Raw genomic sequence first — 14,287 nt, 5'->3', positions numbered from 1 at the left:
TGGCAGCAGCGAGGGGGAAGAGCCACTTTTCCCCTGTGCTGAGCAACAGCTCTTGTTCCATACTGCTGCTGCTGAGACTGGGTAGGCGAATCCAGAGCAGGTGTGGGTCATGTAGAGTCAGGGCTGTGCAGCGTGGGTCCCTACCAGAACTGTGGGGCTGGGGCCAGCAGCAGTGGCAGCAGCTGGAAGGAGCCGCTGCCACCTGGGCTGCCGAGAAAGGCAGTCCAGCTGCAGAGCCACCCCAGCCCTACTGTGTGCCCAGGGGGAGACACAACGTTGCACAGGTGGGTGGTGCAGAGCAGGCGCAGGGCGGGCTAGGTCAGGGCTATTCTCAGGGCTATGCTCAGGTTTTGGCTGATCTGCTCCAGTGGGGGTGAGTCTGGAGCAAGCACAGGGCAGGGCTGGGGCTGCTGGCAGTTGTGGGGAGGAGTTGCAGGGCTCCAGGCTGTTGTGGGGTGAGAACAGGTGCTGACCAGCTCAGGGAGGCATGCACAAGGGACTCCCATGCACATCTCACCATGTCCACAAACCCTCCCCCACAACCACACCCTCTGCTGCACACAATCACACACCTCAAAAATACCACCCCACCCCGACAAACACCACACTCCTCCCCACACACGCCCTCCCACACACACCTGCGCACCTCTGGGGGGAAGCCCCACTCATTACCACATGCGCACACCGCACCACACACATGTATCCACACCCCTCCACACACACCCCATAACCACCTGCCCATGCACACCCCCAACCACCCTTCCCCTCCACACACCCCACAACACCATACCCACCCAGCCACACCTCCGCACAAACACCTCCACATCGACACACACCCCTACACCCTCTCCCACACCCAACATCTACATGTCCACACACACACACCCACAGACCCCCCCCATCCCCCTACCCCCCACAATATACAAGAGTAAGACTTCGTTTTGAGCTATTAAGTTATTACCTATATATATACCACACAAACATACACCAATCAGGACAAAAATATACTTTAAAATAAAATTAAAATGTTATTGTCAGTGTTTGATTTTTAGTATATAATTTGTTTGGTTTTTTTCCAGTTCCAAGATGGCAAACCCCCTTCTCAAAAGGAGTACTTCTGGGGGCAAGGGGAGGGACTTCTGGTGGCAAAGATCAGAGGTTAGGGGCCAGGACTTCTGGTCCCAAGATGGCGACCAAGGGGCGAGCTACAGTTGTGGTCCTTGACAGCTCACCAAAACTCGTTAAATGGTCCTCCACCTGAAATAATTGCCCACTCCTGGTTTAGATTCTCATGGTGGAGAAGCAGCATTTGGACTGTCCTTCCCCTTAAAACAATATGGCCTCTCTAACTATGCTCCCTCTGCTTCTTAAGCTGAGAAATCTTCCTGATAGGTGACTGAAGAATTGATAACTGAACTAAAGTTTACTGTCCACTTAGGTGCAACCATCATGACTTTACTACATTGTTATGTGCAGCCAATTATATCCAAACCAGTAACACACACATATATGCATGTACACACTCATGCATTCACATGTGCATGCATGCACTTGATGTTTCAAGAGGACCATTTTCACAAAGCTGAAAACAATTAGGCTGGAGGACAGAATGTAATCAAAAAATGTGAATGGTAATTGGGAACTGCTTAAGAACATTTTACTAGGGACTAGCTCCCCAAGGGAGACTTAGATTTCCTTATAGGTGCTCTGCCACCTACTACAATTTAATGCCTTGAGGTAGGCTCCCTATTCAATACATTTGGAGAGTTAGGGTATATTTTCACTATTTCCCTGGTTCTGTTAGGACACCTTCTCTTGAGCTTGCCCAACTGATCTGCACCTGCTGGTATACACAGAACCTGGAAACTCATCAGTGGAGCTGTGCAGGAGTACCCCTCCTGGCCATTCTTAAGACCTCTATATCCAATGTGTTTTTAGAGCAAATTGATTACCACATTTCTGGCTGTGGGCACTGAAACCCAATATCATTCCCTGCTTTTTCTTTCTTTCTTTCCTTTAAAAAGAAAGTAGTTGTCACTGCTTTTTCTAAGAGGCCTTATCCGACTGATCTGTTTTAAGTGTTCTCTGAATACATGTATCAAATTGGTCCTCTTAGGGGACTAAGCTTCTGGATTCCCAAGGGACTTAGGTAGGAAAGGGAAAAAATCAAAAGGAAGCTGGATACAATCTTGTACCTACAAGTAAGTTACAACTTACTGGGCATGCCTACATGAAATGCAATGTCACTGTAGCAATGTGCTATGGTAACGCAGTGTCAGCAGGCACAAAATGTGATGCTGCAGCTATGATACCATAGCACCATGCTCTCTTGCTACAGTGCACTGCTACAGTGATGTAGTGGCTAAAAATAACCATGCACTGCTGGCATGGTGTGGTAACAATGGTGCCACAGGGGCAGGTGTAGATGCGCCCACTGTAATTCCTAGCCATATTATAGACAAGGTTCTTGGGTAAATCTGATATCTTTTATTAGACCAACTCAAATAGTTGAAAAAAATCTTCCTAGCAAGCTTTCAGGTTTAAATACTAGGGTTATGCAAAATCTCGATGGGTGTTTTGTTTCAAAGCTGTTTGGCTTTGAAACAGGTTTGAAAAAAAATGAGGGCACTTGAAATGTTTCAAAAGTTTCAAAATGTTTCGACTTGCTTGCAGCTAACAGAAACTAAGGTAGGAAGAAGAGGGGGAAAGGACTGCTCTGATATTGACATCTAGCTCCCAGTTTGATTCCCCAGCTCTCTGATTGCTTCCACCAGCTCTCTCATCATTTTCAAAGCTCTTCCCGGGCAGTGCATGGGAAGAGTTGAGGAAATGATCAGAGAGCTGGAGGAAGTGATCAAGGAGCTGGGGAATCAAACTGGGAGCTCGGTGAAGGCTGCACCAGGCAGACTCAGGTGCTGGCACTGGCCCCAGTCAGCAGCAGCAGCCTGCTGTCATTCCACATGCAGATGCGGGGGCCTGTGCCCCCTGGGAAGAGTCTGGCACAGCTCTGCAGCCCTCCTAGGGGGGCATGACCCCTGGATCTGCATGCGGGATGACAGCAGGCTGCTGCTGCTGACAAGTGATATGAGTTTTGTTTTGAACAGTTTGAGGTGCAGTTTCCCAGAACCCCCTGCACCTATCACCTTGAACTTTGGCAGGCGTCCTGCCCTTAGAAGGGGCTACAATCCAAATTGGGCAAGAAATGACAAAGATATAGACATTTTTGTGATTCCCCATTATAGCCTATGGGCGAAACGTCAAAACACGTTGAAACCATGTCAAAATAGCAAAACGGTTTTGATGAAACAAAATGGAACAGTGCTTCAGAACATCAAAACAAAAAAATGTTCCTTTGAAATGGCAAAACCGAAGTCGAAATGAAATGGTGCTGTTTCACGTAGCCCTATTAAATACCATTTGTCAGGCTGAGAAAGCACCCTGTCCCTGTCCCATTCCCTCCCTCACCGTGTGAGGTTATTTCTATCTTTCCATCCAGGAAGAGCGCGCACCAACTGCAGATGCTTCCTCACCCTGAAGAAGGGTATTTAAATCCAAAAGCTTGCTAAGAAGAATTTTTCCAAATATCTGAGTTGATCTAATAAATGATATCAGATTTACCCAAAGAACCTTTACGTTAGGAATAACGGCCACAAGTTGACTGAGAGTAGGTTCAGGCTAGACATCAGGAAGCACTACTTTACAGTCAGGGCAGCTAGGATCTGGACCCAACTTCCAAGGGAAGTGGTGCTCGCTCCTACCCTGGGGGTCTTCAAAAGGAGGGTAGATAATCACCTAGCCGGGGTCATTTGATCCCAGCACTCCCTCCTGCCATGGCAGGGGGCCGGACTTGATGATCTGCTCAGGTCCCTTCCGACCCTACCTACTATGAAACTTTGTCTATGTCCTTAAACCAACACAGCTACAACCTACACCCCTGTAGCCATATTGTATGGTGATGTACTACATGTATCCTTAGCAAGTGAGATATAACCATTTATACACATAGTAATTCAGAACCAGTAAAGGATTTAGGTCTGATTCAAATACATTTGTAGAAGCCTATGTGTAGGCTTCTATTTATGCCCCTCGCCTATATCCTTCAATTACCTGAAGGGTGGTTTCAAAGAGGATGGAGCTAGACTGTTTTCAGTGGTGGCAGAAAACAGAACAAAGAGCAATGATCTCAAGTTTCAGCAAGAGAAGTTTAGGTTATATATAAGGAATAACTTTCTCACTAGGAGGGTAGTAAGACCTGGCTAGACAAAGCCTTGGCTGGAACGATATAGTTGGGGCTGGTTCTGCTTTGAGCAGAAAGTTGGACTAGATGAACTTGGGTATAAATACCCTTCTTCAGGCTGAGGAAGCATCTGAAGTTGGTGTATGCTCTTCCTGCTATGTTTCTAAACAACCGCCTAACATAAAATGAACAGGGAGTCCAGGAAACAGGGAAGAAGGAGTGTAACTATGTAGGTTAGCAGGGGTGCGATAAAGATCTTTTGATCAGCCGATACTAATAGCCAATTATTAACCAGTCATATCGGCCGATAATGATCTGATTGCCAATATGCAGACTGGCAGCTTGGAGAGCAGCGTCCAGCTAGTAAGTCTGTGGGGGAGAAGGAGCGTGGGGCAGATCAAGGCCACCACGGTGAGGGAGGGAGTGGGACAGGGACAGGATATGGAGGTCGGGCAGGGTGGGGGACGGAGCTATGGGCAGCTCATCCTGAGGTCATGGGGGGCGGCTACTGTGTGCACTCCCAGGGAAGCATGGGGGGCATGTGCCCCCCTGGATTGGTGCATGGGGTGAGGGCAGGTTGTTCACTGTGGACTTGGGGCCATGGGCTGTGCCAGCCTCTTCCTGATGAGGGGGCTGGGCCAGGGCTGCATTTGGGGCAAGTGGCAGTGGCACTGGGAGGGGGGGGCTACAGCAAATTTTGGGGTGACTGTAGCCCACCCCATAGCCACCCCACCCAGCAACACTACTCACCCCACCCCAACAGCAGCTTCGGCCCAGCCCCTGCTCTGGGAAGAGGCTGGCATTGCCCCTAGCTCCAAGCCTACAGTGGGGAGCCTGCCTCAAGCACAAATCTGGGGGGGCACATGCCCCCTATGCCTCTCCTGGGGTTCATGCAGTGGTGGGTATCTGCCCCCCTAAGCCTCCTGGACAAGCTGCCTGTAGCTCCATCCCGTGCCCTGCCCCACCCTGACTAGGCAGTGCCTGCCCCAGTCCCTGCCCCACTGTCTCCTTCACCATGGGGGCCTGGATCTGCCCCCCCCATTCCCCTTCTCTCCCCCACACCCTTCCCTCCACCACTGACTTACTGGGCAGACACTGCTCTCCAAGCTGATGGACTGCATTCCTGGCTGTGTACATGCTGTGGCTGCACGCATGTATGCAGCATTCACTGGTGTCATTATAAGCTACATCAGAAAAAAAAGGTCAGTTGCCGATAATGTCAATTTTTCTTTTATTGGTGCCAATCTGATATGGATCGATATATCAGTGCACCTCTATAGATTAGTAGTACAAATGGAGTGCTGTAGCCATGATGGTCCAGGAAATGTCCAAGGCAAGGATTTTTTGTGAGGAAAGGATCTTTTATTGGACTAACCATTTAGCTGGAAGCTAGCCTGTGTCTGCTTCTCTCTCACACCAGAAGAGCACTTGGTGCCCAAAAACTGATCCAGCAGTTCTCCCAACTACACAGTTGGCTCAATAAAAGATATCACAAAGAATCCTTGCTTATGTAGGTTAGTAGCTTGTTTAACGGGAGCAATCCCTTGGGATGCTTCATCCGCCCCCACCATCTCAGCATTCATGAGCCGCACCTGGTACCTCGAGGTATGTAGAAAAAACATATAAAGTTGTGTCTATGGTTAAATCGCTGATTCTCCAAATCAAAATAAAATCTTCAGATTCAGATTCAGCTGAATCAAATTGGGATAGTGATCCAAATTAGCAAATCAAACCACTGTCCCCCAAATCGGGCCGAATCCAAATCTGAATTGAATATTGCCTGCTTCGCACATCCCTCTATAATATGCAGCACTCCAGGTATTCTATACAGTTCTGCAGCATTTAAGACAGCCAGGGAAAAGGCTGCTAGAACTCAGAGAGATCTCCGTAGCTATCTACTGTATTGGATGCTTATCTTGCTGGGATCCTATGACCACAACTGACTTCCTGCCCTTTGGGTGGGGGGCTGGACTCGATGATCTTCCAAGGTCCCTTCCAGCCCTAATGTCAATGAAATCTATGAAATTCCCTAGGCCTCTATACCTCCTAGAACAGACCAAGATTGGAATGATTTAAAGACACTATAGCAACTTCTCCTGGGCTGTGAGTTCTAAGATAAGCCTATTAGAGGCACAGCACATAATCTTACCCCAAATCTTAATACATTTTGAAAACCTACTGAACAGTTACAACCCCCACTACAGTCACGGGGGGTTATAGATCCTCAGGATTTAGTCTAAAATAAGAATGGAATTGTGAAAAACTATGTTAAAAATTCAATATGGGTTCTGCACATTTTTTGTAACCGTACCATGTTAATGCTATTTTGGAATAATTCAGAATTTCAGGGATGTACAGTTAGGGAACAACAAATATTATGGTGAATTAAAGAAAATACCAATTTTTAAAACTGATAAGCCACCACTTAGGTGCTTCTACATGTGCAATTAATGCAACTGAATAAACTCTGGTGCAATTTGAGCCAGAGTAAACCAATCCAGATGTCACTGTCTACACTATGTTTAAGCGCAGTAATTTACTCTGCTGCCAGACAGTACTTGTATCTGACAGGACTATCCAACAGTGCAGTAAATTAGTCTACCAGTCTAATTGCCATGCACGTGTAGACAGCAATGCTTTTCTGAGCAGCAAATGTGTCTACTGCACAGTAAAGATCACATGTAGATGTGTCTCTTGAGTATCAATCTGTGATGCTTCCTCAGTTTTCTGTGAACTAAAATTGTTACAGTCTTTTAAAAATATAAGTTGAATGCCATGTAATGGAGATGAATCTTTTATGACATATACACCCATTAATCTTGCACGATGAGGTGAAGAACTGTAAGTAAAGGGCACAATAAGGGCTTTAGAAAAGGACACAAACAAAGGAAAAGCAGCTACAGATACTTGACTGCAGCACTGTAACCTACCCTCACTGTTACTCCAGACCATTTAAGAAAATGTTAAAAACCCTAAGAAATACACAATATAAGATAAATATACAAGCTGTTTTTCTTTAAATATAAAGTTGCACCAATTGCAATAATTCCTTCTCATTGCTTATTGTTATCTCTCCCTCCTTCTCTAGCATCCCCAGCCACATTATTCATTACCTTATCTGTCTAATTTAGATTGGAAGGCTCCCTTGGACATGACTTGTTCACACACTAAATTTACCATACATAGCAGCAGTGATCTTATGTACACGCTGCTGTTCCAAACAAGGTCTTCACTTAAACTGTAAGCATCCACATGGCACTGCCGATGAGCTAATAAACGCTGTGGAAAGACACTGGCAATTACCTAGCCTTTGTGCTAGTTAGCTTGCCTGAAGTGCCATGTGGAAACAAATATACTGTTTCCTGTGTAGGAAGTAGCCCACACAGCGCTGTAAATTGTACTCTGGGGCTACATGCCAAATTACTATTATATTATTAATAATAGATTTGTTGCACAATACCGTGTCATAATCATATGCCTGACCTGCTGCATGTAAAAAGGACTGAATAGCAACATAGGTCACGGGGGGAGAAGTCTGTGGAAAAAGAAAGGTTTCAAAACATATCCCTATCATCACTCCATTGGCCAAAAAAAAAAAAAATAACAACTATCACCAGAAATCTTAAGGCAAATTTAGTTCTTCAAGGCAGAAATAACTTGTGCATAGCAACATACAAACCCCTTTACACAGTTAAAACATTTCTGTTGACTCCCCATACATGCAAGACATCTGTAATTATATCTGTGCTGGTTTAGAATATCAAAGAATTAGAGAAGGTAGGTTCCATGATTACGTTGCTCTCAAACACCTTCCCAACCCACATTTTGTAATAGGTTGACTCACTGCAGCCTTCTCCTCTGTGATTTTTCTACAGATCAAGGCATTTTAGCTTAGCCATGTTGTGATGTTCTAAACCATGTATTTGGCATGCCTATCAAAGAGGATGATACATTGCAGTTTACTGATTTCTGACACAGGTTTGTGCAAATGTCACCTCCCTTTGCAGTTCTTCATGAAAAGGGAGAAGAATACACTCAAACACAATTGTAAACCAATCATTTGATTTTTTAGAAGTAGAGTTGTGCCTACCTAGACTGACTCTTGCTTGCAGATGACATTACAGGAGAGGAAACTGGTCTCACTGGTGAAGGTGCTGCAATTGCTAAGTTAGGAGATCCAGATGCAGTCAGGGACTGAGCTCTTCTAGAGGGCAGTGTGTTAGAGGTAGAGGCATTAATCATGATATTTTGATCTAAGAAGGAAAATAATATTTTCCATCATTAGCATCGCTTCTGTCTACATAATGACAAGGCTTTTCCCAGCCAACAACATAACTTAAACCAACTCTAAAACATTTCTGTATCTGTTCTGTACCACTCAAAATATATATGTTGAACTGCATTTGCATGAGTATTTGATTTTGTTAGCAACATAGGGCTCCTACAGATGTGTGGGGAGACTGCTCAAATGTGTTGGAAATCCAGTGTGTCAGCATGGAAATTGATGCGCTCCGGCAGCCTTCTGTATCATGTGTATCAGCAACCCCACGTGTCCCCATGCTGAAAAAATGGTGGTGTGGTGCTTTGAAATAAAACATGTTTGATGAGCTTTAGTTCAAAGTTCCCCACCGACATTTTTTCAGTGCAGGGATGCTGATACACGTGATGCGCATACGTTTTTCATTAGCGTGGCTCACTAACTAAAGCGCCCAGCACTGCATCCAGGAGCATGTGTAAAAATGCCTATAAAGTTCATAATGATATTGTATATTATTGCAATATTTATACAATGTGACTCTGTAACCCAGTGAAGCGGGTACTTCTCTGCTGATGGGTTGAGGGGGGGAGGCGGGGGGCGGGGAACTCTTGGCTGCCAGGGTAATTTCTGTATCAAAAAACATTAAAACAAAACCTTAAAAATCTCTATTAATTCGCCCATATTCATTACCTAATTCTTCTTGCTCTTCAATGTCTTGAGGATCTGAACCACTTCTATTACGATATTCTTTATAACTTTTTGTCTTACGAGTTGCCATCTCATCATCTGTGGCATCTCCACTTTCACCCTGGAAACAGCCAACACCATGATAAATATCTTAAAAATGTTACAAATTTTATCCAAATCATTTTTGAGAATTATAAAGGTGAGACCTGAATCAGGTAAATACTAGTAATGACTACTGTAATGCCAACGGTTGCATCTTAAGTGAAACTATTCCCGGAGAAAAAAGATCATTTAACTATCATCAAGGTTACATAAAGGAGTGTAGGAATATTAAATGTCACCACAATGCAACATCACATAACAACCATAATTGTCTGGAGTGGTCTATTTGGTTTTGTACTAGTCTACCAGCACAAAGAAGAGCTGAAAAGGATGGATTTTGAGGACTTCTCTTCCCTAAAAAAGAATAATTAAATAGTATAGTACTGCCACAGAAGTTCTTATACAATCCCTTCTCCAGGCAACTGGTGTAAGCATTTGTGTCCAGGAAGAAAGGACAGTGGCTAGGGAAATTTCTATGCCCCTAACTGTCAGAACAAGAGAAAAGTGCATGCAAACTCCAGAGAGCTTGTCTATAGGCCTTGCATGTTACCTATTCACTAGTCATCATCATCATCATCACCACCATCATTTTATTATTTATTTTTTTATGCTGAGATAGTATTTATTTAGGAATAGCTTGTTTTTCCTAACAAAGGTTATTCCAAGGTCTTGGGCAGTAGCTAGTACAGAGGGGCACAACCTGTTTGAAATCTTTGGTACAATGTCAAGGAACATAACTTGAAATTAAAGTTTTACATTTATAGCACTGCACTTTTTTATCTGGTTCAGAATACATGGTTAGCCATACAATAATTATACAGATAAAAAGTTTAAAATATTTAAGCAACAAGATTGATATATGAATAATAAATTATTCTACCCTCATGAGTACTTTCTTCTTTTTCTTTGCTGTGGTTATCCCCAAAGTGTTGTTTCTCTGCATATTGGGTTTCTCAGTGCTTTTTGTAAGTCCTGTACTTGTGTTTCTTGCACTCCAGCGCCTACCTCCAAACAGCTCTACAGCTTGGGCCAAGGTTGGGCCTTCAAACCTGCCATCCTCCTACAAAAATTCTCAATGTTATAAAACAAAGGCTAGATAAATCACTATCAAAGAGCCCAAACATTTTTTTTTGGTGTAGGTACTATGAAGTAATGAAAGACAGTACATAATAGAAAGGCAACTTTTATTGATTGTACAAATATAATCCATTTTTATAAGTTAGTAATGATTAATAATTACTAAATATAATTAGTTATTAGTAAACTCTTTTACTTATTATTCTTTTTCCCCTACCTCTCACTGCTCAGTATTTCAGGTCCTGTGTATGTATGGACATTGTTTTGTGTTTAGCTGAATACTAACCCTGGTGGCCTAATCATATATATAATTTTAGAGTGCCAAAAACATACCAGCTGAAACCTTTGATGAAATATAATATCAAAAGTTACATTTTCCATTTAATTACATTAGCTTTATGCTACTGTGCCAATGCCAACTTCAGTGGTGTTACATAACACAAAATCAGGTCTTTTATCTTTAGTCTTAAGCCACCTGTAACAAATACTAATATGCATATTGACAGACTGTTGGATCATAGAAACTTCCATTTAGTTATCACAATACATTTTACCTGGTAAAGGCTGACATACTGTTTCCGTAGCCACTGCAATCTCTGATCAGGAAATTTCCTCATTTTTCTTACAGCTTTTGTTAATTCCAGCAATCCATCATATAGTATCTTGGCAGTATATTTGGGAGCCACAAAGTGCAGCAACTTATTATCAGTAGTCTGAAGTCCATACAGAAGTGTTACGCCATTCTCTTCAAGGGACATACCACAAAGTTTATTCTGAACACACATAGTGTGCATATCAATGCCAGGATGTCCCATGTACACAGCCTTTATTAAAAACACGTCCAGGGAACCTTCTACCAGTGCATTTAATCCAGTATTGCCAAGAAACTGGAATTTACCAAGGTCTGCAGTGCTAACTGGAATGCCCAGTTTTGCCTTGGTATTTGCAGGACAAGCTGTGGTGGGTTTTATCCAGGTCAAAGTACTATTGTCAGGCTGAAGCTGAAGAAAACAGCGTGCTGAGAGATGTGTCTCCTGGTCATAATGTATGACAGTTGCCCCTTGTAGCATGAACTGATGGACATCGGCTCTGATTGATAACACATACCAGGGAATAAGCTCTATTCCATGGCTGAATGCTTTCTGCTGCTCTTCAGTTGTATTAGTTTCCCACTCTTTCAGTTGCTCAAAAATGTCACTTTCTGAATCTGAGATATCTCCAATTATAAACCTGCACATGAAGTAGAATACAGTACTTACATTGTCAAGATCTTGTACAAATACTGTATATGTAGTGAAGCATCTCATGTGTGCTGATGTATTAATTGCTGATTAATACCTATTCTACTATAGTTTAGTTTCAAAAGAAGATGAACAGTACTGTACTGTTTGGGGACACTACTTTTTCTGTACTCAGAAGCTTTCACAGTATTATATATGTAATATATACATTATATCTATATATTATTTATTGTAAGTTTGCACAAACTAATCAATTAATATATATATTCTTATAACTGATCTAAGAGTAATACAGATAGGACATGAAAGTGTATGTTAACAATATTATTAATATTAATTATTTTTTCCAGGTTTATCCCCACACATTAAAGAAAACAATATATAAATAAGCATTAAAAGTAATTTATAATACATAACTTGTATTGGGACTTAAAGAAACAGGAATGCTTGTTTCTGAATGACTCTGAACTTGTGTTAGTTACTTAACCTCTTTGAGTCTTATTATCATTACAAATAGCAGCAAAAATATATCCCTTTCTCACAAGGGTGTTGTGAGATTAAATATTTAATATTTTTTTTCTAGAAGTGTAAAACACTATATAAATAACATGCATTTTCAACCTGAGAATTTGTAGGTACCAATATAAAAATGTTTATTTTTTTAGCACTTAGCAACTGCAGTGCTGCAAGCTTTAAATTAACAAATATGGTTTATGGAAACAGAATGCACATACACAAAAGCTCCTCCCTTCAGGAACTTCTTCAATCAACTTAAAACATCTACATGAGTGCTGACAGATGTTGGGGAAAAACTGAGCTATATAGACACGAGGCAAGCTGGGTCAAACTGACCTGATTCCTCTTCTGGGCATGCGCTGCGCTTGGTGCAGTGATGCGCCAAGCTGAAAGTTAAGTGCTGTTTTGGGTTTTTTTTCCACGTCTGGAAGCATTTGGTGGGTGTGTACAGATGTAATTAATACAATTTAGTGCATTTTAGTATAGCAGTAATAGATGTAAAAAAGCAACAAAAAAAAGATAAGCTCAGATCTTCAGCTAGTATAAATTGGGAATGGTTTCAATACACCTTACCCAATATCTGTATATTAAAGTATTTACCAACACCATACTAGATTAACACTTTCACATTAAAAAAACAAACCTCTATACATAAACTAAAAAATATTTTCCAGATTTAACAAGAGAGTGGCTCATAATAGACAAGACTAGCAGACCTTTATTCAGGCCTCAAGTCACATTTAATAGAATAGGAAGGGTTCCGATTTACAGGAAACAGCCACGTGAAATGCTGTCTTAGACACACATACACATTTCCTCTATGACAACAGCTAGCAGAAACAATATAGCTAGGAAGTTCTCAGAACAAACTTACAGAACTCAGTTTGACTCAGAACCTTTATTTACATGAGTTGTACTGAGTAGCATTAGGAATGAAAAAGGATAAAAGGAGAGGTTAGAACATAATGCAAGGAAGCAACACATGAAAAGGAAAAACTCTAATTGGGATAGTTTGAAGGTGCAGATGGGACTGAACTATAGAAATAATGCAGCAAAGTTCAGAACCTGGTCATGAACAGGTTTGTTAACAAGCCTTGGAAGAGTATTTCTATTTTATCAGACCCCTAAGGGGAAGAGGATTTTCTTCATGCAGAATCAATGTAATTCTAAGACTTGAAATTCCCATTCTTGCTGTGGAATTCACAAGGGAATGTGATCCTAGAAGCTGTAACACTTTCAAGGAACCATAATTAGAAGTGAATTTGTAATTTTCCTTCTCTAATGCTAGGCATATTTTACAGATCCTCATTGCTATATGTTGTTTTGCATGAGTTAATTAAATAAGAAGAAATCAAAATGAGATTCCAGTTGAATTTGTTCTGATTTAGTTGGATTTTGACAACATATCAATGTCACAAGTTTGAAATGCTCTGAAATATAGAAGGGGTGTACTTGATAGCCATGTTGGTCCGAGACAAAAAGACATACAAAAAACTAGAACTCTTGGTTCCAAAATGATACCTTTTATTAGACCAACTGGAAAATGGCAAGAAAACTGTCCTTTTCTGCAAGCTTTTGGAATCAAAGTCCCTTCGTCAGGCTCTGGGAAAAGTGTAGATGGTACAAGATGGTAAAAAGTCCCCATAGGTAGGAAATAAAACTCATTTTTGCACAGAGGGAGCTCCCTCAATAAAATGAAGTTTATTTCCTACCTATGGGGACTTCTTACCATCTTGTACCATCTACACTTTTCCCAGAGCCTGATGAAGGGACTTTGATCCCAAAAGCTTGCAGAAAAGGACAATTTTCTTGCCATTTTCCAGTTGGTCTAATAAAAGGTATCATTTTGGAACCAAGAGTTCTAGTTTTTTGTATGTCTGAAATATGGAATCATTTTATGGTGGAAAAATATCCATCAGAGGAGCAAACAAGGTATTATATTAGAACAGCAATTTTATGTCTTGATACTTATTTGAGCCTGCTTTATCACTTACAAAAGATGCTATAATAAAAATGAATCCTTAACATTTACTTGGCATGTCCAAAAATTCCTGGGGAGATGGAGATGGGATTTGTTGGGTTTGTGTGTGTGGGTGTGGGGTTTGTGGGGAGATGTGGGTATAGGGTTGGGAGTGGGTGGGGTTGGGGGGTGTGGGATTTGTGGCAGTG

The 14,287-nt window shown here is 42.0% G+C and overlaps 1 protein-coding gene across 3 annotated transcripts in view; it reads right to left on the bottom strand.

Annotated features, from left to right (window-relative positions):
- Positions 1-14,287, bottom strand: part of PLCE1 (phospholipase C epsilon 1) — a 336,566-nt gene that overhangs the window by 53,655 nt on the left and 268,624 nt on the right. For all 3 annotated transcript variants that reach the window (XM_025191703.1, XM_025191705.1, XM_025191704.1), the window contains exons 8-11: positions 10,916-11,591; positions 10,165-10,344; positions 9,186-9,303; positions 8,328-8,490 (exon numbers count right to left, since the gene is read on the bottom strand). In XM_025191703.1, coding sequence (XP_025047488.1) covers positions 8,328-8,490; positions 9,186-9,303; positions 10,165-10,344; positions 10,916-11,591 — 1,137 coding nt within the window. The remainder of the gene's footprint in view (positions 1-8,327; positions 8,491-9,185; positions 9,304-10,164; positions 10,345-10,915; positions 11,592-14,287) is intronic.

The sequence above is a fragment of the Alligator sinensis genome, unplaced genomic scaffold (assembly GCF_000455745.1).
Source record: "Alligator sinensis unplaced genomic scaffold, ASM45574v1 scaffold472_3, whole genome shotgun sequence".
NCBI classification, from domain to species: Eukaryota; Metazoa; Chordata; order Crocodylia; family Alligatoridae; genus Alligator; species Alligator sinensis.
This window is presented reverse-complemented; position numbering and strand designations above follow the sequence as displayed.